The sequence below is a fragment of the Dicentrarchus labrax genome, unplaced genomic scaffold (genome assembly GCF_905237075.1).
Source record: "Dicentrarchus labrax unplaced genomic scaffold, dlabrax2021, whole genome shotgun sequence".
Lineage (NCBI taxonomy): Eukaryota > Metazoa > Chordata > Actinopteri > Moronidae > Dicentrarchus > Dicentrarchus labrax.
This window is the reverse complement of record NW_026136718.1, coordinates 8,167,113-8,193,513: the sequence shown is the minus strand read 5'-3', so window position 1 is coordinate 8,193,513 and position 26,401 is coordinate 8,167,113. Positions and strand designations below refer to the sequence as shown.

Here is a 26,401-nt window from a genome sequence, read left to right as displayed (position 1 = left end):
TTAAAAAAGTTTTATCGATTCTTGTTTGTATCGCCTCGTTTCATTGATTTCAAGAGGAATCTGGATGAATCCGAACCGGTGGCAGGCATTAAAAATAACTTTATAGAAAAAGCCAATCTTGCTGATGGTCTTGCTTGTTTATGTAGGTCATATGAGACTGTTTTATAATCTGTTAAAAACTCTCTTGTTTTACGTTTAAAAGAAATGAATACAAACAAGATGAAAGAAAAGACATTTAAAAGATTGAAATGATAAATCAGTTATCAAAATGGTCAATTAACTTTCCCTAGACTAACTGATTTATTAACTTCTAAAACTAATGCACATACACTTTCTACGTTGGCAAACAAGTGTCTCTCTTCTAAAGTTTAAATCCTTTTAGCTTTTTCTTTTGCCTAACAACTGATTAATTGATGAACCTGTTCAAGTAAATGAGAACATCAGTTGAAACCAAATAAACACACAATCTCATTAAACACATCCAGGACATGTAACCGTGATTATAACTGGAGTGTGTGTCCACATAAAGTCTGTCATGAACCAGACAGGAAGTGTTTTCATGGGTGCTAATGACAATAAAATATTTTTTTACACTGTCCATTAAATTATTGTTGTTTTTGAATCATGTCATACATACTAGTCTGATATTCCTTTCTTTCTTTTTGTATTAGTTGTTTTTACTTTAACAAAAACATTTGTGCAGAAGCCTGAAGTGTCTGAACTGGACCAAAAAAGGTGCCAGTACCCTGATTTAGCACAACCCTACCCTTAACTGCAACATGACTTCATAACTAATTCCTTTAGCGTTTTGTTATCCATAACATTTTCAGCACTGTTTTAAATTAGCTATATGTTTACACAGAGACACAATTTTGTGGGCGTTATTTTTTCCCCACCCATTATTTGTGAAGACCAACCCCTACTCTGCCTCTGATTGGCTAGTCACTCCTTGGGCCAAAACCTAACCGACCTAACCAACAAAGGCATCAAACACTAGCCAATCAGAGGCATCAGAATCAGAAGTAATGGGAAAAAAAATCTGAAGTGTCAGTACTCAGTACCTGTGGGCACTGGCACATTTCAGGCACTTCCCCACATTTGAAGTATACTGGCACCAAATGGAGTTTCAGTGATTCTAAGTGTTTATGTATTGTGTTTGAGCCATTAAACATCGCTCTTGCCAATCCGCAACAGTCATCTCATCATTTTTACACAATTCAGGCCTCGTACTGCCTGAAGAAACCTGAGAACCGTTCACATATAGTAAAAATGTGAACACATGCCATATGTCCCAGCTTGTAATCTGCAGATAATTAAAAAAATGTTAAATTCTGTTTTGCTTCTATGCAGAATATGCTGTGTCTTGTAAGTGATGTGGGCTTAGAAATTATATGTGATTAATTGACTTGTTCATTCCTTTCAGAGTGACCCAGAATCTCTAGGATCCAGGGCCCACAGATCCAGGGGCCTGGTCGACCTCCCCCTGCTGCCTCAGGCCAGGAGGGGCCCCAGCATGGAGAGAGATCTTAGACTTTAAGGCTGAGTGGAACCAGACTCAGTGTTTTGTTGGAAAGGAGTTGAAGTGGAGAAGGGGGAGTGAATAAAGAGTGGCAGGCCTTGCCCTTGGAGCCCCTCCATTGACGCACACAGATGGAAAGCATTAGACTTCCATTCCAGCACAAAGATGGATGGATTATTAGATAGAGTGTGTGTGGAGTGGGAAAATAAGGAAAGAGAAAAGACGATGAGAGATTGAGAGGAGAGGAGAAGGCAAATGACAGGAGAGTAAATACACAGTAAAAAAAGAAAATTGAAAAAACTCATAATTTCAAGGCAACCGTCTTCATTACATTTAGAAGTTTTTTGTCAAACTCTTAAACTTTAAAATAAACTAATAATAATTTTAATAACTTTTCTGGAGCATTTAGCAGCTAAAGAGCATGATATTTCCCTTAAGAGTTGATGGAGACCAAAACAGAAAGAAGAAGAGTACTGGACTTAAATTTATCAGGTGGATACAAACACAAAGACTGTTCTCACAGCTTGTTTCTCAGTCATTGATCTTGTTATCTTGGATATAACTGCTTATGTGTTCTTCAGATTTGTTTATCTTTAATTGGGCAGTGAAGTGCTCTAAATTGCAGTTAAAGTACATTCGCACATTGTCGAGAACATGCAGGGATGTGTGTATTTTTAGAATTAGTGGAGAAATATATGTACACATCCCTCTTTGTGTACATGCAACATTTATAGGTGTGGTACTTGCTGTAGGCTATTTATGTCCTTAATCCCATAACTATTTATACACTAGCTCCCTGTACATGAATACACACATTTTACTACCAAATGCACCATGTCTCAAGATATATCTCTTAACCACTAACATAAGTCACTGAATCTGCAGTGCAGCGTTTAACACACACCCAACTTAACAATCCATGTGGTCTCTTAAGTCTTTTAAATTTAAACAAATCACACTTACTCAAAAGAAGCTGGTACCATTACAGGCTATGTGGGGTTATTATTATGATGTTACTGGAATTAATTAATGAATAAATACCTTCAGTAAACATTCTGCCTGATTATGACGTTATTGTAATTCTGTAATATGATTAAGTAAGCTCCTCCTTAACCTCCTCAACCAAAGTGTTTCATTGCCACAGAAGATCCTAAAAGGCTGTTTATATTTGGTACCTGAATATGGTCTTACACTTGTTTGACTTATTGGATGTCAGAATAACAAGAAGTTAGACCTCAAGCAGTAGTTGGTAAGATCATCACATAAACTTTAAAAGTAAAAATAGTTCAATATCAACATTTTTAAAGGAATGCTTTAATCAGTTACTACAGGTTTAAAGTATCAGTTATTATTATTTGCCGCAGTATTAGACTTGTTGATGTACTAGTTGTGCATTAAAAGTCTAGAATTGAACATTTAGGAGGATCAATTTGCAGAAATGGAATATAATATTCATAGATAAGTTGTCATTAGTGTTTATATTAACTTATAATGAGCCTTTTTTATTTATAGAAGGAGCAGATCCTCTGTTTGTGTTTACAGTAACCCAGAACAGACAAACCAAACATTGTACACCAGCGCTGTAGATAGGAACTTTTGCATTTTTCACAGCCACCATAGATTCTCCTACACGCTTGGAAGGCGAACTTTCACACACTCGTCCTTTAAAATGTCCTTTTTGACTGTTATATTATGATATGGTACATTAATAATACTGATGCAGCAATGTGTAAGCAGCATTTTACTGTTGTAGCTGATCAATAGTGCCTCTATTGGATAGGAAGGGGAAAAGAAAGAGAGGGGATGACACAAAGCAAAAGGCCACAGGTCGGATTCAAACCTGTGGCTGCTGCAGCAAGGAGCCCTATAGCACACACGTTGAAGGCTCCCAGATAGAGCTATTTTTAAGTACTTTACATATAGTTAGGCAGTTTAATGTATGGGTCAGGTCCCCTCCAAAGGGTCACCAGATACATCTGAAAGGGTTTGATGAATGTAGTAGAAAATATAAAGTTCTCCTACACAAAACTATATTCTTTTCACATCGCTTCTAAAAATATTCGATAACTTAACCTCTTTGGGCCTCAAACCGTTATTTCAATAAAACCCTTGTGCGCAGTTTAGACGTTTTTTAAAGGTGTCACAAGACAAAATTATTGTTAGCCAGAACCAGCAGGCGGTTAGATTAGCTTAGCTTAGCAGGGGCAGACAGCTAGCCTGGCTCTGTCCAAAGATGAAAAGGAAATCTACCAGCACCTCTATGCTATGCTAAGTTTATAGGAGGGGTCATGTGATCTCAGACCTGCGAGGCATGAACAGACAGAAGGAATGTGGATCCATCTTTCGCTCTATTGTTCTCCACCCGTCTTTCCGACTCTGCAGCCATGAGAGTATCTGTCTGACAATGAAAAGGACTGTTAATGTTTAAAACAGCTGAATGCTTTTTGACCTGAACAATGAGTTTCAGCTGTCACAGACACAACTAGCACAAGGCCTTGCTTCAGCACGTCAGCAGATAATGTTACTAACGGGAAGTCAGGGACTGAATATTAGGTATGCAGCCTTGTGTGATTGGTTTTTAGACACACTAGCAGCAGCACGGGGCTGAGGATGACAATGTCGGTCGCTCAGTCCTCCACTTTGGAACTACAGGATGGATTGATGTGAAGTTTTGGTCCCCAGATGATGAATTTGACTGACTTTGAAGATCCCCGCACTTTTCCTCTAGCGCTATCATCAGGTCAACATTTTAACATCTCCATTACTTTGGTTTATGATCAAATTCCTGCAAATTTGACCAATCATTGTAGCTTCTTGTGCCGAATGCTGAGCCATATCGTTGTTTCTACTTGCGAAGATGCAGACAACGTGAACGTTTCACATTTACCCTCCAAACACTGCAACTAGTTTTTACAGTTTTCGCCTAAAATGCAACCAAAAAAGCCAGCGAAATCCTGGAGGGACTACACTGTACCTACTACAGCTATAATGAGACACTAGCATGGCTGTAAACTTATCATCTTGTTGACATTAAACTTTCATGAATATTAATTACCCTAGTTTAAAAATAGATCCAAATTTCAATATCTTGGTGATAACTATCAATATTATATAGTTTCATTTTTTAAAGCATTTGAGAGTGTAAGATTTAAAAAGCTAAAAACTTTCAGTTTAATTTTACAAGCTATGCTAAATAAAACACTTGAAGTAATAATACTTCAAGTATTTTGATAATAAAATTTAAACAAACCAACAATTTATGGTCAAAAGTAAAGCAAGAAATTTTATATATTTTAATGGAGAAAACAATTTGCATGAATCAGGCAGATGACTATAGTCCACATGACCTATCCCAGCTCTGTCAAAGCCCTGGGGGAAATTAAACAAGGCAGTGATAGTTCACTTGACAGTGTTCAAAGGCTTCACTTCACTTCCTCTTTCCAAGGTCAGTATGTGGCAGCGCGGACAGCAGAGGTCAAGCGCCTGTCAGCCCCTCAACAAAAACAGCTCATGTTCCTCAACAATCAGGGGCTTGTTGGAGGTTTCCAGCGCCACCACGACAGAGCGAGAGGAGGGTGAAACTGTATCCTTCTCTCTGCCTCCCCCCTCCCTCAACATATATCTGTATCCCTTCCTTTCAGTCATCATATCATCAAAGTGGAAGCCTTCGGTTGTCACAAGCAGGAGTGCTCTATCATCTAGTTTTCTGCATGAGAAGAATCAATGTGTAACACACTTGGCAGTGTAAAGTTATTAAGTTAATTCACTCAAGCATTGGCCTTAAGTACAATATTGAGTTAGTTGTACTTGACTTATTTAGTATTTCCATTGTATGCTGTTTTATATTTCTACTCCACAACATTAATTAGACAGCCAGGATGGAGGAGGAGTTAGTAAAGTAGTTTTACATCTTAAAGGTCCAGTGTGTAGGATTGAGTGGCATCTAGCAGTGTAGTTGCAACTCTTGCTTCATCGTCCCTTTTCAAATGCAAAGGAGAAGCATTGGTGGCCATGAAATGTACAAAAACCAACGCTACTATCTAGAGCCAGTGTTTGGTTTGTTCCTTCTGGGCTACTGTAGAAACATGACGGTGAACTGTAGATAAAAACAGGTCCTTCTATGGTAACAAAAACACAACAATTCTTACTTTAATGTGATTATACACTAATGATATAGCGCCTTTCTGGTCTTCCGACCACTCAAAGCGCTCAACACTACATGCCAGATTCAGATGCATTCATACAGTGATGACAAAGGCCATCACAAACTAACTCATTCAGGCCGACATGCAACAGGAGGGGCCAGGGATTGAACCAGCGACCAATCACCAGCTCTACCCGCTGAGCCACAGCCATCTGCATATTATATTCCATTTCTGCCTATCTTAAATGTTACACATTGGGCCTCTGAGCGACAGTTGAGATATGGAAAATGAAATATTTTTGTCATTTGCTGTATGTCAAGCTGTATGTAAGCACATTTATAAAAATAGAGGAGGAAGAGAGTGAAAACTGAAAACCTTGCCACTTCGATTTGGTTTGTCATCTTCCAGTTGATAATATTTTTCAGTTCAAATATTTTCCAGAGCCCAAAGGTCTTCAGAAAGTCTTGTTTTGTTCAACCAACAGATCTAAACCCTTTTAGGGTTTATTTTATTATGATATAAAACAGAAACTATCCTCAATTTTATTTCCAACAATCAATTACATATCTTACCCTTTCAGATAGTTTTATAAAACCTGGGGTCATAAAACAAGTTCTCTCATTTCAACAGTAAAAAAAACAACAATAACATAAACAGGTTGTGTTCAACAGTCAATTGTATCATCAACATTTTACTTTCACTCCAGATCCTCCTAGTAAACTCAGATGGAGCCAGATCCCACAACTGGAAACAATCTGGTTTTGGATCCCTTTACATCGCACCACTCTGCCCTTACACATGGTTTACAAGTTGTATCCAAAAGACCTCATGGTAAAGCCGATACATTTCACCCTAATGACTCCTTTGCTTTATGCTGTACTTTAAAACTACACATAATCCCTCTCGGCCATTCAATGCACTTTACCTGTATCCCCCTCCTTCCACCCTTCATTCATCCATCTCTCTCTCTTAAAACCAAATGCATTCTCTTCTGCAGCCTCTTCTTTACTTTCAAAGCCCATTACAGCCCATTACACCCTGAACTCAAGAGGCTTAATGAAGCTCCTTTAGCAGAGAGCGCCCTCAGGGCTTTACTGTCATCGGAGGAGAGGGAGTGGTCGTCCTCAGTTATATAGAGTAGCCCCTCTGGCTTTGAACCAGAGGGATTTAGAATCAGGGCAGGGCACACCCATCCCCACTGCACCTATCAGTCAGAGTTTGAGACAAATCTGTCGATTTAGGAGTGGTGGAAAGTGACTATAAGTACACTTAACTGTCCTTAAAAGTTTTGAGGTATAGCTACTTCCATTTTATGATACCTTATACTATTATTGTACATTTACTCCATTAGATGTGTCTGACAGCTACTGAATACTACTACTACTAAATGCAGTGCATTAAAGATTAAACCAGTGGTTTCCAATCACTTTGGCTTGTGACCCCCCCTGGATTAAACTAAATACACTAATTACAAGTGCTGGTAGTGATGAACTGACAGAGAATGATCACCTGAATCTGCAGCTCCCCTCCAGAGCTTTTTAGACAGTTTCAGCTCATTGTTCAGCTCTCCGGCAACAACTTTACTGTTTTGATTCACACTCACCTCTCTAATAGTGTTGAAAATAGCTCTAAAAATTGATCGGACCCTACCTGCTCAGCACCAAACAGCTGCAGACACAGGGAACATAGTGGAGCATTTAACAGCTTCAGACACTTCTTCAGGCTAAAAGATAGTGACTATATAATAAACTTACATTCATTAGGTGGCCAAAAACACGACTCCAAATAATGTCAGTGTTACTCCATAACTGCTGGATGCAGTTGTTTGCCATATCAACTTAAAGGTCAAGAGTGTAACATTTAGGAGGATCTACTGGCAGAAATTGGATATAATACGCAGAACTGTGTTTTAATTAGAGTTTTTCGTTACGTTAGAATGACCTGTTTTTTTCTATAGACGCCACAGGTCACCTTCCGTGGAGGCTGCCATGTTCCTACAGTAGCCCCGAAGGGACAAACCAAACACTAGTGTTTTGAGTCCATTGTAGTTTCTCCCTTGCACTTGGAAGGGGAGGGTGAAGCAAAAAAGTTGCAATCTGCAACTACACTGCTAAATGCCACTAAATCCTGCACACTCTACCTTTACGAGGTGATAATATGTCAATGTTGTGTTCACAACTTGTTTCTGCTGCCCAAAGGTAGCCCAAGAAAATGTATATTGTATTATGATATATTGACATTGAATATTTTGGGGGTTTAGACTAAACAACCAATAAGAAGATGTCACACTGCACATTCTTTACTGATATTTTATAGACTAAGTGATTAAAAACAGCTGACAGATGAACCAATAATGAAAATAATCAATATCTGTGACCTTAATATAGTCATTCAAAAGCTGTTAAACAACAGAAAACATTCAGTTTTCAAAACAATGTTAATCAGTTTTAACCCAGATGCCAAGGAGGGTGTGTTTCATATCCCAAAAATTGTGTTTTGTCTAACACAAACTGCACAGTCAAGATAAAGGAGCAGCAGCAGACTCAGACTCATCCTGGCATCTCAGATCAGATGTGAGTTTCTTGCTCTATCAGTCTATCAACTACAGATGCCTCCTTTTTTCTCCTCCTTTTCCCTCCTCTGTCTCACTCTCTCTCAGTCTCTCTGGCTACAGTTGCAAGCATACCAAATGATCTTGCCTTGGGAGAAATTATATGCAATAATTTCAGAGCTCTGTGCCTCTGATGAAGAAGTCATGGGAGTTTACTTCTCTGCTACTGCTACTCGCAGAACATTTTCATAATACAAACTGTTCCAGAACGGCAGCAGAAAATGTTGTTAGGAGTCAATTCTGTTTTTCTATGCATAGCTTTTCTTTTTCTTCTTTTCCTCTTTACCTGCCAACACACACACACACACACACACACACACACACACACACACACACACACACACACACACACACACACACACACACACACACACACACACACACACACACACACACACACACACACACACACACACAGAGATTCACACTAGGGAATAAAGGAACAGTCAACATGTCTTGCACTGAGCGGGAGCTCCATCTTTTTTTTTTTTAAAGATATCTTCACCCTCTACTAAAAACTTCATTCTTGTGAAATCTATGAATGCAGATTGGGTCTGATTATGTCTCCTCAACAAAGTGCAATAGAAGTGAAAGGACCTTGTTCTTCTGTAACAGAGTAATCTATAATCTTTTATCCTTTTCAGGCCTTTAAAAACTATTCAAATGAATCTGAGAAGGAAAAATCACTCATTGCTTGGATTGGTCACATCCTGTAAACATGCAAGCTGATTAAACGTCATAATAATCCAGAGCTTCATTTTATGGCGTCAAAAGCTAAAAATGTCGTATGGACTATTTCTTAGTAAGATATTTATCTGGAGAACCTGGAGAAATGAAACCAAACTATCCCTATGGCTAGATATCACCACTAATAGTTTGGGCGTGGGTTTTTATAATTTAAGTAGAGCAGAGCCAAATTACTTTAAGGAATCTGTATGTTAAATGTGGTGTGTGATTAAGAATTGCTGATTTGCTGTATGTCTCTCTCTCTCTCTCTAACACACACACACACACGCAGCTTACACGAGAGCCATGTGTACATCAAATCATCTCCATATATGTACAGCATCTTTTTTTTGGCATGGTAAGACATACTCACAGCCATTCTGGTTAATTTTAAGCTGTTTTGGCTCATTCAGTGTGCAAAGTCTAAGCAGGAAATAAGCAAATGCACACAAAAACACACACTGATACACACAAGTAAGCACAGAGGAACATTATACTAGAGTCATATTTCCATCTTTTGCCAAATTCTAGCTGGACTAATATTATTTCCAGCTGTTATGAAGCTCATACCTATGCCTCAAACAGCTAGAGGGCCCCACCACCTGGTCAACAAGGGTTATTACATTTAGGAGCAAGACAAATTCAAGACGATTCACAGAAATGGTGATTTGGTGATACCCAGTGGATTCACACTGCCATAACAATTCTGAGACCAACGTTGGGAATTCCTCATTACAATAAAAACACACAAACATACAAACAACATACAACTTTCTGCATGCCTTCACATTAATAATCATATTAATTCCAATTTTAACCAAACAACATCATTTAATAAATGATTTTGCAATACAAAACATCTGTGCAAAAATGTTCAGACAAAATACAAAGACAAGGCCTCTCTTGGTCAAAAGGATAAGCATGTAAACCTTCTGTAATGGGTACACTGAAATATAAATTTAATTGTATTTAGTCTTTTTTTTTTAATGGATCTCGAATACGACAAAAAAAAAAAAAAAAAAGGCACAAGAAAGATTTATTTTGCCAAATACAAAAATACCTAGACTTGATTAAGATTCACAGTCTTGTGTACAAGTGGTTTTTGCACTGCTATATTAGTACACATAAATCCTTTACATGCTGGAGGTACAAACTTAGATGCCAAGGTAGCTCGATCTGCTTCAGAGGAACAAAAAGATAAAGTACAGAGACAAAAGACAGCAATGAAATAAAAACTTGATGGGAAAATTAACTTAAAATGATTCAAATCATTGTGGACTAGATCTGACATAAGGAACAAATATCTTCTCCCTCCATTTTGCTAATGGCAGACAATCTGCTTCTGTTGACCATATTTGGTTAAATAAATTATTTCGGGGTAAAATAAAGACATTTTAAATTTTATTCTACCTGAATGGGGGCAGCTACTCTTCTTGCAGCCTTGTGGTTTAAAGGGTCAAGGCTTTAAAGGGTGGATGAACTAAATACTGAAGTCTTGTCTATCTACATTCCACAAATGTCAACTTAAAACTTTAACATTAAAACGGTTAAAAAATAAACGCACTACAGGCAACAAGCCGTCTTCACTGTGCTTTCTGCTCTGCACAGCCACAGTGAAATGCTGTCAGTGTAACCTTGTGTCATGCTGGTTAGAAAATTACAGCTGATTGATAGAATGATAGTCTGTAAACAACAGCAGAGTGCAACACATACATACAGTTTACTTATGATTGTCTACTATACAGGTACCACTAAGATCACAAACTGTTCTGTTACTGCTGCTGGTTCTATGACATGTTTTAAATGAACGAAGTAGGGGTGCTGAGGGGGCTGCCCATAATGAAAACCATTAGTTCATAAAAATGTAAAAACGTTCTCCTTTTTTACTGGGATTTACATTTATACAGTGGTATTTACGACACGAAATAGTTTTTGCCTTGTTTTTTTTTTTTTTTTATCAGTTTTATCCACTAAAAAGTTACAGAATTTCTATAAAATGTTGTTAATAACTATTAAATCAGCTATAAATTATCCTGCCCATTCAAATTAATGCAAAAATCATAAATGTCATGCATTTAGCATTCAGTATGACATCCTTATCTTAGACAGACTTTCTCTCAGCACCCCCAACCTCTGACTGCCTTCCAGCGTCCCCGTAACAAAAGCTTCATATTAAGCTGTGCTTCTAATCAGCTCATCATCTAATAATAACACAGAGCAGAGCTGAGGGATCATTTGTGTGATTACAGGACTGAGAGCTCTTCTTCAAACGTCTTCATCTCACAAAGGATATTTGAGTAATTAAATCCAACACCATACATGATTACCTGCTACTGAACAGTGGATATGTTGAAAAAAACAACAACACACAGCTGTAATTTTAGAGACTCAAAAGGCAATAGAAAATGGGCAGATTAATTTTGTTCTTTTTCTTGCCATGTTGGGATCACGTACATGTCAGTACATTTGGCGCCAGGTGTTCACTGACTCCACGATACTCAACATTTACTAATACATAATCAATAGGAGCGACATACATAAATCTCTTTGCATGTAGTGACACAGTCAGTCCCCAGCTCATAAAATGTATCCTTTTTTAGGTCAAACATTCTTCTGTTCAAGCATAGAGGGGGCATAAATTCAAGCACATCAAACATACTACTATATGAGTTTTTGTTCATGCACATGGCTGAGACATTACAAAATACAGACAGAGGCTCATTTTTGTGATGGTAACATTATCTAGTATGAGCCTCCAACCCTCCCTGCTTTGAGTACTTTCATTCCTCCATGTCTTCAACGGTATATTTTTCCACAATAGAGATGCCAAAAAACAGGAAAGGAAATGACAAAGACATGAAGACAAGCCCTGTGAATAAAATCCTTAAGTTCCTTCAAATTTTAAATACTGAAAAACTCTCCCTTAAAAATTAAAACACCACAACCAATTTACAATAAACATGTTCTTTTGTGAGGGTGAAAGTTTAGCTTACATCACTGACAGTAAATTGACCCCAGCCCTCGAGTGGTGAATGAAGCGTTTGCCCTGAGACCGGTCCAGTTCATCTGTGGAGGATATGAGTGCTGTGTAATTTCATTTGTAGATCTGTGGGGGGGCCACTGAAGCCAGCTTTTGAAATTAGATGCCATATTTGCTCGGAACCCAAGGAAGATGGTGTGAGAAGAGAAAATGAGGATGTGGATATGATGAATGGATAACCTGTGATGGTTAGAGAGAGGAATGACGGGTTTATTGTCCAATCAGATGTACTCCCAGCTGCCTTGTTCCTCAGCCTGGAAAACTGTACACTGAGATTTGAAAAAGGCAAAGAGGCCTGTGTCCATGTTGCAAAAGTGTCAGATAGTCATGTTGAGGTTGCACAAAAAACATTCAGGTGTCATTTCCGAAAGGGTTTTGCATGATGATGATGATGATCCAATCTGCCAGATCTCAGTGCCTGGACGGGTATTTATAGCCAACTTATTACCTGTATCTGTTTTAGTTTGACATAGCCGGGCTGCTGGAACCCAAAAGGCGGGGGTATGTCACCTGTAGGTCTTGTATACTGGTGTATTCATGCAGATCAGTGCTGGTATTCCCAGTAAAAGCTGCTAAACTTCTCGTTTGTTCAATCTGCTGGTACCATTCTTGTTCGCTTGGTTATTGCCTGCTAAATGCAGTTTCTTTCACTGTACAAGAAAATGTACAGCACAATTTTGTGTTCTAATGTGTCCAGAAACAAGCAAATCACACCACTACTGAAAGGCACCTAAAGGTCATGGTATGAATGTCAGTGTTTCCTTCTCATCCTGCTTGAAGCAATCCATTGACTGGGTTGTTGACTTTTTGTCAGACTGTGATACAAACTATTTATTTTGACACAGGATGGACTTTTTCACCTTTAAAATTTTTCCTAAATAAAAAGTTCTTTTGAATATATATCTTTGTATTTCATTCATTCATTCAGGACTGTACCGTATTTACACAAAGGTTATAATAACACAACATTTTCAAACCATGGTAGTAAGTACACTTTAAACAATAAGGCATTAAAAAGTCAGACAGATGTGTATATACTTGTGTAGCTGCGGCAGTGTTTCTTGCACACCAAAGCGTGCTTACAGGCCTTTTTTCTTTTGGGTCTCCATGTGACCAGAGTAGAAATGTTAGACTGGGTCCCTGGCTGAGAGGCATAACTTCTCAAATTTGGGTCCCAAGCAGGAAGAGTGCGAGTATCCCTCTATGTATCTACAGGTCTGCGGTGATGACCGTGTCGTTGTACATCAGTACGTCAGAATCACCAGCGAGCAGTGCTGATGTTTGTGAGTGGTCCAGCTGTCCCACCCCCTTCTGGCAAACTTGTCCATACACCTGAGCCGGCCCTCCACTCCCCGGCATGATGCAGTGGGAAAGCAGCGGCGTGTTGGCGTCATGGTTGGAGCCCGTGGTGGAGGGCACTCCGCTGACGTGACCTGTGCTGGTGGAGCCGCTTGCGCTGCTAGGGGAGCGGCTTTTGGGAGGGGGCAAGTGATGCTGGATGACCCTAGTCGGTGGGACAGGGGCAGTGAAGTGGGCTGGAAAAGCTGCGTATCCTGGCGGGATTGGGTATCCATTGACGGGGATAAAGCGCTGGTGGGTTTGGGACACAGCCATGGGCGTCCATGCTGTAATCGGAGCCATCTGGCCTGCTGAGGGAATAGCCTGGGCAGGGTAGAGGTAACCCGCAGCCGCGGCGGCAGCAGCGTAGCGTGGGTTACTGAGGTTGCTGACAGGGCTAGCGCTGAGCGAGGTGGTCTGGGTGGTCGCGTTGCCTCCGCCACCTGAGGGCGTACTGGAGCTGGCGTGGGATGACATCCCTTCCCAGGCTCGCAGGCGGGCGTGGATGTCCTTGAAGCGTGGTCGACGCGCTGGTCCCTCCTGCCAGCATTCAGTCATCAAACCATAAAACCTGAGAGACAACAGAGTTAGTTATCAGGCGATTGAAAGAAAGTCTTTAAAAGCCAATTTTAATCTGATAAATTGATTTTAATACCAAAAGCAGACTGTTTTATTAATATGGTGAATGAATACTTATTATATTTATTGTAATAAAGCTTAAGCTAGTGCATTCTCTCTTTACTCTGTATTCTATCAGTGGTAGCCCTCACAGAGCTAAATCTACATTTGTGGTTCTTCTCATGGTTAGTTCTTCATTACAAATGTCCAAATATCAAAAAATAAAAGAGAGAAATAAAGTCATGAAGTTTTAGGAACTCTGATTACTTTTACATTGCATTATGTGATCGGGCTTTGAAGAGGTCAACATTTTTGGTGTTTGGGGCTTAAATACATTTCGTTTTTTAAGTTAGTAATTAGAAAAATTTTTATCCGTGGCCTTTGACACACAAAGTGAGGGCCCGACACATGCCACGTTGGTTGTCTATTCTTCAGAAGAAAGTGAAGCTACAGTGAATTTTGTGAGCTTCGTGACACAATGTGAGAATACAAATAAGTCACAACCAGTATGAACTGTATGGCATTCTCCTCATTTACTTCACAGCTTATGGTATTAACAACATCAACTTGAACATACCTTGGCGGACAGTCCTCAGGGCACGGCAGCAGCTGCCTCTTTCTCACCATCTCCATCACTTCCTGGTTGGAGAAGCCGTAATAGGGCTGCAGACCATAGCTGAAGATCTCCCACAGCACAACTCCGAACGACCAGATGTCTGAGTCTGTGGTGAACTTGCCGTAAGAGATGGCCTCGGGGGGCATCCAGCGGATGGGCAGCAGAGTTTTGGGCTGGAGGCAGAAGTAGTCTGAGGAGTAGATCTCTCTGGAGAGACCCAGGTCGGAGATCTTGACATGAAGCTGTTCGCCCACCAGAATGTTCCTAGCTGCAAGGTCTTTATGGATGTAAAAGTGGCTTGCCAAGTACTCCATCCCAGCAGTCACCTAGGGTTGATTAGTCATAAAGAAAACAATCATTGAAGGAGTAAGTAGCTGCGAACTATGGCTGGTATACAGCAAGGTGAATGGCGCAAAGAGAGATAATTTTTAGCGCAATCAACTTGAGAAAGCAGCAATACTTGAATCTCGACTAAAAATAGCTTTCATATCCCCACCTGTATGGCCATATGAAGGAAGTCTCCATGATCTAGGCTGGATTTCACAGTGCCATCTTCATCACTGCTGCAGCCGACGTCAGAGTGTGGTGAACGCATGATGAGGAACTCGTGGAGGTCACCTTGGGGTAAAAACTCAAAGAGCATGCAGACAGGCTGCTCCTGTGTCACCACTCCCAGCAGGCAAACCACGTTTGGGTGCTGCAGCTCTGTCAGCACTGCCACCTCCTGAGATGGACACCAAAAAGTCAGTGAACTTCAAGCAAAGACAAATGTGGCAGATTTATTTAAACAAAACATTTTGTGGAAGGACTTTTTATGTGCTCATTGGAGCCTTCTCAAGTGAGGCTTAAGTTTAAATCTACTTTTTGGTCATAAGACGTTTGTTGGAGTGTTTCAAACTTAAAAGAGAGATCGTTGGTGTGTCACTTTAAAGGCTGGGAGTTCAGGTCTACCTCATTCTCTGTGCATTGAAAGCTAGGATTATGTTTTCACGAGTCAGCTGTTTCAACCCTCCTTAACATCTAAATTTATCAGGACAATCTGGCAGTAGTTAAAGTTTATTTTTGGAACTATTTCCAGTGAATTAATCTGCTACCCAGTGATCTTAAGATGTATACAGTCTGTCATGGCCACCACGTCTCCTTCTGTGCAAATATAACAAGTCATGCTTCAAGTCCTGTGGGAAAGAGAGGTCTTTCCACTGGGGAAATAGTCCCTTGTAGTTTAAAACAGTAGATTATTTTGATACCACATTTAATTTTAGCAATTCACACACAATTGCCAGTTTGAAAAAGCATATCTTTTAACATGACTAACTATTTAGCCTTAGAGCTGCTATGTAGGTTACCCCTTGTTGATTTTTTTTCATTGGTGTCCTCACCAATATTATATGTTCACACATTTTTTATTTCATATTTCTTTAACTTGGCCTAACTAACAGAACTGGTTAGAATAAGCCTAAAGCTTTGGAGGCAGGGATCCATTCTGTACCTGCTGGAAGTCAGTCCACTGCTGGACATTGGAGATATCCTTCAGGGTCTTTATGGCCACAAGCTGTGCCTGGTCCATGCCAGGCAGATACAGGTGACCCTTGTAGATCTTCCCTAAAGTGCACTCCCCAAGCTCCTCCATGAAACGTACAGCCGATAGGGGAAGCTCTTTGGCCTTACTCTGCAGAGAGAAGAAGGAAGAAGTGAGATCAGTGGTCAGAGAGATGTGACAGAAAAATTAGATCATTATTTTCTTAGGCCAGTGCTCTTTCCTCACCATTATCCTTGTATGGAAAAGTGAAATGTTGACATGAAGTTTACATTGGTGCTCCTAATTCGATGCAGGCGAGCTGCCTAATATAACATCAAATATGTGTTTGAGTGGAAAAAAAACAAAGTATAGCCCTGAGAGTTGATAATTGAAATAATCAGACTCAATCCATTACATCAGCTCCTAATGACTCCCTTTAAGCCTTTGGGAAGCTATGTGGGAAAACTGTAAACTCTGGCAACACATTCAAAGCTTTAAGATGTCATTTAACTGACACATTAGCAGCTTTTAGGAAGACTAAGACTAATTCTCTTGCCAGTAAAACTGAGGAATCAGCTGTAGGAACAACAGAAAAAGATGATAGCTTTCTTTGCTTTGTGAAGGGGGAAATTGCCTTTTTAGTCATTTTCTAGGAGGTTTATTTGTACAGCTAAATCCAACAACAGGACTGATGAACTGCAGGGTTATAACAGGGTCACAAACTTTTTTTTATAATTCAGTTGGACTCAAATCTACTTTGTAATTAAAGAGCAATTTAACAACACATTTAGCAAATGTATTCAAATCCCAGACAGCTGATGTAGTGACAGCTGATGTCTCTTATATTGAACACTACAAACTGAGACCAGGTTCAATTGACAGGGCAATAACTAAATCACTTACTTATTTTATATACACTTATACTTATTTTAATTTACTAATTTTAGTAGTACGTGGATTTAATGTTTGGTAAATCTGATGAAAGGAAGGTGTTTCATTTGGTTATGTCCAAATGAGGAAGCAGTATCAAGGCAAACAAATGAGATGATTATCAATGAGAATAAACACTGACAATATGCCAACGTTAACGTTACTGTTGGTGCAATGCTAGAAGAAGATGCAACTGATGCAAAACCACAGTAAATAAAGGTTCATTTTTAAAAACACAACTAGAAGATACACTATTATCCAGAGATTGACAGTAAACTCTCTGCCTGTGTGTGTGTGTGTGTGTGTGTGTGTGTGTGTGTGTGTGTGTGTGTGTGTGTGTGTGTGTGTGTGTGTGTGTGTGTGTGAGTGAGTGAGTGAGAGTTCTTTGTCTGTGTCTGTCTGTTTCATATGGTTGTCTATCGTTCATGACTTGCTCTCCAGGTGATCTCAGAAAGAGAGGGAGTGTGGATATTTTTGGGTTTGTGTGTGTGTGTTTGTGTGTGTGTGTGAGAGAGAGAGAGAGACAGAGAGAGAGAGTGAGCTTCAGTAGGTGTGTGTGTGTGTGTGTGTGTGTGTGTGTGTGTGTGTGTGTGTGTGTGTGTGTGTGTGTGTGTGTGTGTGTGTGTGTGTAGATAAAAGGTGAGGAGAGGTTGGCAGAGATTTTCAGATTCCAGGAACTCTGAGATGAATAATGAAATTCCTCAGTGAGCAGGAGAGAGACACACAGGCCTGTATGATCTCTGAGGGGGGTGTGGGGTGTGTGTGTGTGTGTGTGTGTATGTGTCTAAGTATGTGTATGAGGCAAATGTGGGGGCCTGCTGATGTTATGAGACACACAGATGTTTTTAGTTATGGGTTTGTTTCACCCCTTCATTTCTCCCCACACCCAAACCCTCAGATCCTCCTGACACCGCAGCAGGTTTGTGTGTGTGTATGTTTATGTGTGTCTAAAGGGATTGTCACAGGCAATAGCCCCTGGGTGACCCTGCAGCAAAGCCTTCTGGGTAGCAACCTAAACCTTACCCAAGACAAAGTTGTAGATTACAGGGGTCGAGAAGGGAGACTTGCAATGATATACATAAATGACTGTATAATCAAAAAGGTGTTAAAGGGTAGAAATCACATGCAAATGCTCATTTATTCAAATGATCATGTTGAACTATTTGGTTACCAGATTAGATACACGTACTGGAAACAGAGGTGGGAACTGCACTTCTGTAAAATCTTTTTTTTGCTTTTCAAATCCTAACATGGATGGTTATTCAGCCTGTGCACCATATTCCAGGCCCATGTAGTCCACAAAGACCATTTAAAATTCACAGTATAATTCCATAACTTGCATGGTTGTCACTCAGAAAAACTTTCTTTGATCTCCAGTTACCTTGACTCCTTGCAGATACAAGGTAGTCATCTCAACACAGCGAGGAGAGACTCCTTTTTAGGTCAATGAAACATTAGTTCCATTGCAAAAAAACAAAATAAACCACAGATATTAATGGCTTCTGACGCTTCGGTCACATTTTGCGGTTCTCCCTACAGCTGTTGACGGTAATATTATACACATTACCTTGAGCATCAGCTCTGGTTTGCACAAGCAGACACGTTGTCTAGATAACCCCCCTTCCCACAACCTCCACCTCCACCACCACCAAAATGATGTGGAAAAAGATAAACAGACATGATATGACTGAGTGTGCAACCTTAAAAGAAATATGATACAGGTCCTAATGTGAGCTATGTGTTGGCTGGCAGAGCAAGGGCTCGATGATCTACATTACAAAGAGGTTCTGTGAGAGAGGGAGGGGAGGAAGGAGAGAGTGAGGGATGAAAAAGAGGTCCAGAAAGTAAAGGGATGGAGGGAGAGACAGAAGAAGAGCAACAAAGAAAGATGGATTAAGTGAGAGCAGGCGTGAGAGGAGGAGTGTGAGGAAAAAGAGACAGCAGGAGAGAAATAAACAGAGGAAAAAGAACTGCAGTTGAACATTCCTGGACCTGCTGAGCTCTGATGATAGAGATCTGAAGCTTTGCCTGAGACAGGTCATTTCCACACACACTCAAGCCAGTAACCCCATCATGCTGTGATGCATCCCAGTTGACACACAGTGTTTTGATTCCTCCCCAGTCTGCTCTTGTGACTTAAAAAGACAAACACAGAAAGAGAGCACTGGTCTAGATTCACCACGGGAGAATCTAAAATCCTGTGTGAGTGTATGAAAGTGTGTTTTTAGCAGCACTGCTGCTGTTCTATAAGCAGTGAATGGGGGAGAATATACTTCTGTTTATACTTCTGATATGTTTGGTTGAGAATGTGGCAGACTAGGGAAAGGCGTGGATAATGGAGGACTAACACGTCAGTGGCATTATGTGCAGAGTCTCCATGAGTCATGAGTCTAGGGTGTACTTTTCCAGTTAGTTTGGTTCATTTAGGCTGGTGTGACAGCTTTCAATCAATCTCTGGTGTAAACCAAACCACCAAACCCTTCCAAGTGAACTCTGCTGCAGTTCATACGTGGATCTTTTAGGCCTGAGCGATTTGTAACACATGCATGCGTATATATTTATGCGAGAACATACTTAAGAAGTGAGCAAACAGTAACTATCCCTCACAGTGTAATATAAATGTACAAGATGCTTCCTGTTTGTACCTGTTATCATACAGGGTATACAGTATGAGGTCCAACAACAACAACAACAAATCACCATAATAAATGATTTCTTCCAGAGGACACAAACACTTAAGAAGCAGTTCAGCACTGTCGGTCTCTGGCATTAGATTTCCCCACATGGAGCCCTGCAGCACTGATGATGCAAGATGACATCACCAAAACTGTCCAATCAATGAGTTAACTGTCAGTCAGTATGATGTCATGTTTACTGCTCTTGGTTTGTTTGTAATAAATCAGTGTGAACATGAACTGTGACCTAAGATACAGCACACTCTACTGAACTGAGAGTTTGTCATCATTAACTTATGTAGCTGAACCTCAAGTGCTATATTATATTTGTAATGTTAGATGATTAATTGAAACTGTATTATATACATTATATACATTTTCATATATCCTCTTTAATTTTAGTCTAAATTCTCCTTTGCGATGTGTAATGTGTACATGGACAGAGAGGTGAAAGGGCATCAAAAACTGAAAATAATGGACCACCCTAGTGTCTAAGTCTCAGTGAGGGAGAGCAGAGCCTCCATCATTCACTCCCCCCACCCACAGTCTCATGTGCTGTCACTGTCACTCTACCTTCGGCTTGTATGCAGTTGTGAGCATGGACATCTCAACGTTTTGTCCTCGGACCGGTTTGGGCTGGCGGGGGGCAGGAGGCCTGGAGGACTTCTGGTTGTTGCGGCACACGCAGATAAAGAAGAAGAGCAAGGCAATGGCCAATGGGATCGCCACACTGGGAACCAGGATGTACAAGATCTCCATGTTGCCGCCGCCAGATTTGTCTTTATGGTCTGTGGGGTGGACGGAGAGAGAGGAATAATATTAGATGTATGGGTTACTGCATGACTGGGCAACATTGATAAAGAGGCATAGTAGAGCAATTAATTGATTAGCTGATTGACATTTTGTTAAGCGATTTTCCTGATGTGATAGAAAAAGGTTAAATATTTAATTGGGTTTTGGACTGCTGTTAAAAAAACAACATGGGGCTTGTGATGGTAATTTTTCACTATTTTCTGACATTTTACACCAAAGCAAGAAAAATAATCATTAGTTGCAGCTCTTTGGCATACTGATAAGAATGTTTTGAACATAAAAACAAATATCTACAAATGTGCTACAAAGACAGCATTACACATGACATATAAATCTCACTAATATAGACTTAAACACATTCTAGTCTCTTACCACAGATGGCTATGTCACAGAGCTCCATGCGGACCCCCTCGTCCAGCGTGAAGCACCAGGGGGCCTCGTGTTTGTTCCCAGGATTGCGGCAGTACGAGTGTCCTCCGTTCAGCTCCGGGTAGCGGAGGGCCAGGAAGGTGTGGCTGTGAGGATACTGGGAGTTCCACGGCTGACACTGACGCCCAGACTTGGTCATACTGACTGTCCCTCTGTAGTCTGACCCACTGTTGTTGTAACACTTGTGATCTGGGGGAGAAGAAGGCGTGGTTGTGCATTAGGTATCTGTAAGGTTAAGTTTCTGTCGTTGTTTTTTAAGCTGATTGCTAATGATACAGTTTGTTGAAAGGGGAATGATAAACTAACATGCGTGTTGTGAGAAGGACTATGTGAATTTGTGTATTACAATGTTTCATCCTGATGTCTGCAAATATAAATACTTTAAGAGTAACTGAAGACTAGAGTCAAATCTCTTGTAACTTTGACTAGAGCTGAAATGATAAGCTGAGTAATCAATTAGTTGAACCAAAAGATCCAACAAAAACTATTTTGGTAATTAATTTCAAAGTCATTTTTTCAAGCAAAATGCTCAATTTGCTGGTTCCAGTTTATCTAAATGTGCAGATTTCCTGCTTTTCTTTGTTGAGAGTAAATTCAATATTGTTGGTTTTTGGACAGTTTGTTTGACTTTGTCACTTTGGGGTCTGGGAAGTTGTGATGGATGTTTCCCACTACATTTCATAGACTAAATGCTCATCAGATATTAGAAAGAATAAGCTGCAGATGAATCAACAATGTAAATGATTGTTAGTTACAGCCTACGTTTAACCATACTTTGCCCCAATAATAAGAGTTTCTGTTAGCAGTTACATTAGGGGCCACAGCGATGCCTCTCCTCATAATAATAATAACAGTAATGAGCTTTATTAGCAGTATTAATAAAGGAAGTCTTACTCTTGTTTATGGGCTCGGCCATGGGGATGCCGATCCTGAGACAGTTGGCAGCCTCGGGGCTGTCAGAGACAGCCAGATCCTCACAGTTCGGCAGCTTCAGCCTCTTCAGGATGATGGGGTTTGAGCGGGCGATGATGTACTCTGTCTTACACAAGTCGTTCTCCAGGATCTCACACTCGTCCTTACACAGGTCCCGAGGTTTGTCAGTTCCAGAGCTGCGGTCGCATGTCGGGAAGGCGAAGTGGCATAGAGACGGGATGGCGAACTGGGAGCAACGATCGGACAAATGGTTGGATGTTCCAATCATGGTGAAAGCCGCTGGAAAGAGGGGAGACTTTCTTTTAAAACAACATATCATCTATAATTCATCTATAAATTTAGCATGTATATTACGGTTTTGTTGATGTTTAAGAGATAAGAGACTGAATAAAAATCAATAATTTCATATATTCTTTGATTGACATTTATTAAAAGACATAAAGAAGACACAAGGAGTTTAAAAGCAATCCTGTGCTCACGTTGCTATTAACTTTTGAGTATCTGAACCCTTGAAGGATCAAAGAGGGAGACTGACAATGAAAGCTGCAGTTGTAAATGTATGATTCATAGTCAGACTGTACAGTTATTGCAAACATATGCTTTGCTGTGGTTGTGATTATCAGTAAAGCAGCTCTGTGGGGGGGTGGAGGAGAAGACAACTGATTATAAAGTGGATAGCTTAAGCTGGCAGTTATCCAAACGCTCCTGCAGCACATGCTGCTTGAATCAAATGATATCCAAGATCAGTGAAAGTGATATTATATTTAAGATGGTGAATGGCTACCGAATGTGGATGTTCTGGGAACGTAATATATGATTTACAGTGCTACTGTAGGCTCATTACGACCCAGTGGCACTATAAATCTTAATTATCACTCGCCCTTGATGTTTCAGATTTGAGTCTCAGTTCATGGCCCCTTTGTCCCTGAAGCTGACAGCTGCACGGATGTAATCAATAACATACACATTAAAGTGACCTCTGAGGACATATGCATGCAAACACGCTAACAAAAACACAGAAGCAGACACACAGACGTGTACAACAGCATGAAACAGTACTGTATGTGCATGGTGGTGACCCTACTGAACTTCCTTTGAACTCCATAAGTGACGTCCTGTTTTCTTCCTACTGCATATTAGTTAAGGTTTACCTTCTAAACAGTCCTCATTCGCAGATGGTTTTCATTGATTCAGTGTATGAGGAGAAGGCAGCTTTACAAAGGTGCTCCATCAGCCCTGGTTGCTGAAGACATATGTGAGCAGGGTTTGGCTCCTCAAGACAGAATTGCTAAATGATGGTTGAACTAGTGAACTCACTGAATGAAAGCAGGCTGTCAGCTTTTCCTGTCAGACACAAAATGCCTGGGAGGAAACTGCTAGTTTGTCCTTAAAAACTATGTTATGTTATGTTTGGTGATCTGGCAACATTTAATGGAGATGCATATATTAGTAATTGAATGTATAGATCACATTAAATATGGCTGAATTAACTTAACTTAACTTAACATAAAAAGCACATTTAGACAGAATCTGTTTAGATACTGGTTCGGAAATGCCCAATAACTTGAACCAAGAGAACCAAAGTGCTGCAGAAAAATGAATGAATGCCTCCTACTGTACAAGTAAAAGTATATTTAGACCTTTCTCGATATTCTTGAGTATAAGCAAAATTGATTTTCTGCAGTAAAGGAGGTCAAACCCAGTTATACACATCGCCTGTTTCTGTTTCTTACCAGTGATCTGGGTCTCGATCTCGCCCTGCATCTGCAGCGAGTCGACAAAGATGCTGCGGTTACCGATGAAACGGGCGCAGGCTATACCTCTGTACGGCTGGCAGAATCCTTCTTCATCAAAATCCTCCCTGACAAAGACAGAGGAGAGAGTTCAGAGAAATTTAAAAAAACTTTTTTCACAGATATCACAACAATATTAATAACACATGAAGTGGATCTGCAATATGTGCATCACTAGAAGAGCAAGGAGACATCTGCACAGTGACAGATGCTGCAATACACCAAAATTCCACTTGAGGGCAGTCTGTGTTTGACAATGACAGAAAACCATCTAGTTGCTGGTCCTAAACCAACAGGTCTTCCTTTGCTTAATAAATCATATTCATGTCAAAGGCAGAGATCTGAAACACACACACACACACGCACGCCCGCACACACGCACACACGCACACACACACACACACACACACACACACACACACACACACAGACCAGTTCACAGAAGTAAACCGCATTAGGAATTAATGTTTGGCTGTTTAACTTTATTCCTGTTTATGGCAGAGAGATGTCATCATGAGCCATAATCTGAAACATATGCGCGCACACACACACACACACACACACACACACACACACACACACACACACACACACACACACACACACACACAGAGATAGAGGGAGAGAGAGAGAGAGCTTGATCATGTTTTCACAACTTTTACTTCCTTTGGTGACTTGACATTTTTGTCCTTTTTCAACGTTTTACGTAGTCATTCTCTGTTCTTGCCGTTCCTTTTTAATCTGTTCATCTCCCTCCCTCATTCTTGTTCTGCCCCAATCCCTCACCTCTCTCTTTTGGTATACACCCACTCGTACGTGTACATACGCACAAACCACATGCTGACTAGCAGGCTATGCTCAGCGTGAGATCACTGTGTCATGTGCTTTAAATTGTGCCATATGGGGACTTTAAGACCAGGCATAACCACAATATATAGGGGAGTGCATGATGCCACTGCACATGCACACACACATACGCAAAACCAAGCAAAAAATAACCATATTGTAGCTATTGGCTGATTGAAAGTGCATCCTCATGCTTCAGACACTACTGCTCGAGTAATGGCAAACAGAAGTGCTCCAACTGAAACTGACCAGAGCGGGACATTTTGGAAAATACTTAATTCGTTAAATTATCAAGTGGGTAGATGCAGTGCAGTCTTCAACTCTGATTGGCTTGAATACAACTTTGTTTAGCTAAAACGCACTGCTTAATTTCACATTGTGCTTAACTGTTAAATAAAGCCTCTCGAGGCTTGACGCTTCATTATCATCCAACCATGTCTGCTGCCTCCGTAGAATAGAATCAGATACTTTACAAGGGACGTAAGAGCGTGTGAATTACACTGATTACTGCACAGACTGTAAAAACTGCACTAAAAAAGCCTTGGAAGATGCAACTTAAAACAAGGTGACAATGGTGCGCGCACACACACACACACACACACACACACACACACACACACAGCCTTTGTAATGCCAGGGGTCTGTAAGTTTGGTGCGAGTACAGGGTCACTAGGTTCCCTCTCTCTGAGGAGTGTTAAGTGACTGAAGGGCCAAGGTCAGCTCTCTCTATCCCTGTCTCTGCAGATCTAAATGGGCTTTCCAGACATGGACGGACACACACACACACACACACACACACACACACACACACACACACACACACACACACACACACACACACACACACACACACACACACACACACACACACACACACACACAGAACTATATAGCAGTGGTCTGACAATTCCATGGAGATATGGTAACATTACATTTATAACTTAATACAGGTTTAAGCAGATTTTGGAATATGTAATTTCCTAGTAAAATGCGGATATCAGTAATAATGATTTCATGTTGCGGTGTGCCTGTAGACGGCTTAGCACCCCTTCATCAAGCCACAAACTCACAAACTGCCACATCTTCAGATATTTTTCCTTTGGCAAAGAGCTCCTTCTCTTTAGGTGAAAATCATGTCTGGCATTAAAGCTGTAAGTGGAGAGTCTTGTAATAAAAAAAAGCTACCACTGTGAAAACTAGTTGAACGATTTGAGGGATTGTTGACTGATTGAGTTGCAGCCATTCTGAATGTAATGAAGCAGAATATGAAAAGGCAGAAGAGAAAACACACACACACCCACACACACACATATACATGCAAGATACAAAGTGAGGGCTGGAGTGTGTCCAGGCAGTGGAGAGGTTAGTTTGGTTGTGCGTCACAGAGGACGGTGGACACACACATCCACACTAACATCAAGCCACACACAGACAAGTAAATGACAAGGGAGAACAGACGATCCACCACATTGCAGCCAGATCCCCGCAGGCAAATTACAACTCTGGCCAGCCCGAACGGCCTCAACCGAACCAGCTCAGCCCAAATCACAAATCGCCCCTCACTGCTTTTTATATTTTAATTTCTTTCACTCTCCTCCAAGTCGACTTAGATTGAAAGCCATGTCTGAGAGGCATATTAAAGTGTCGGTATTCTGCCCAGTGCAACAGAAATGACTTATAACATGTCTAAAGAGAGAAATGGGTAGGAAAGACACATCAAGAATAACGTAATCACTGTAAGACATCACATGTTTTTTCCGAAAATCTTTCATGAGTTTTGTTTGTGTGTATCCATTTGCTTCTCTGTTTTGTGTGTGTGTGTGTGTGTGTGTGTGTGTGTGTGTGTGTGT

The 26,401-nt window shown here is 40.5% G+C and overlaps 1 protein-coding gene across 2 annotated transcripts in view; it reads right to left on the bottom strand.

Annotated features, from left to right (window-relative positions):
* Positions 1–9,812: 9,812 nt before the first annotated feature.
* The window catches only part of ror1 (receptor tyrosine kinase-like orphan receptor 1), a 124,279-nt gene continuing 107,690 nt past the window's right edge, over positions 9,813–26,401 (bottom strand). For both annotated transcript variants that reach the window (XM_051376171.1, XM_051376172.1), the window contains 8 exons: positions 23,646–23,773; positions 21,874–22,191; positions 20,923–21,168; positions 20,311–20,525; positions 16,103–16,282; positions 15,110–15,337; positions 14,575–14,939; positions 9,813–13,950 (listed from right to left, as the gene is read on the bottom strand). In XM_051376171.1, the coding sequence (XP_051232131.1) occupies positions 13,251–13,950; positions 14,575–14,939; positions 15,110–15,337; positions 16,103–16,282; positions 20,311–20,525; positions 20,923–21,168; positions 21,874–22,191; positions 23,646–23,773 (2,380 nt within the window). In that variant the 3' untranslated portion in view covers positions 9,813–13,250. The remainder of the gene's footprint in view (positions 13,951–14,574; positions 14,940–15,109; positions 15,338–16,102; positions 16,283–20,310; positions 20,526–20,922; positions 21,169–21,873; positions 22,192–23,645; positions 23,774–26,401) is intronic.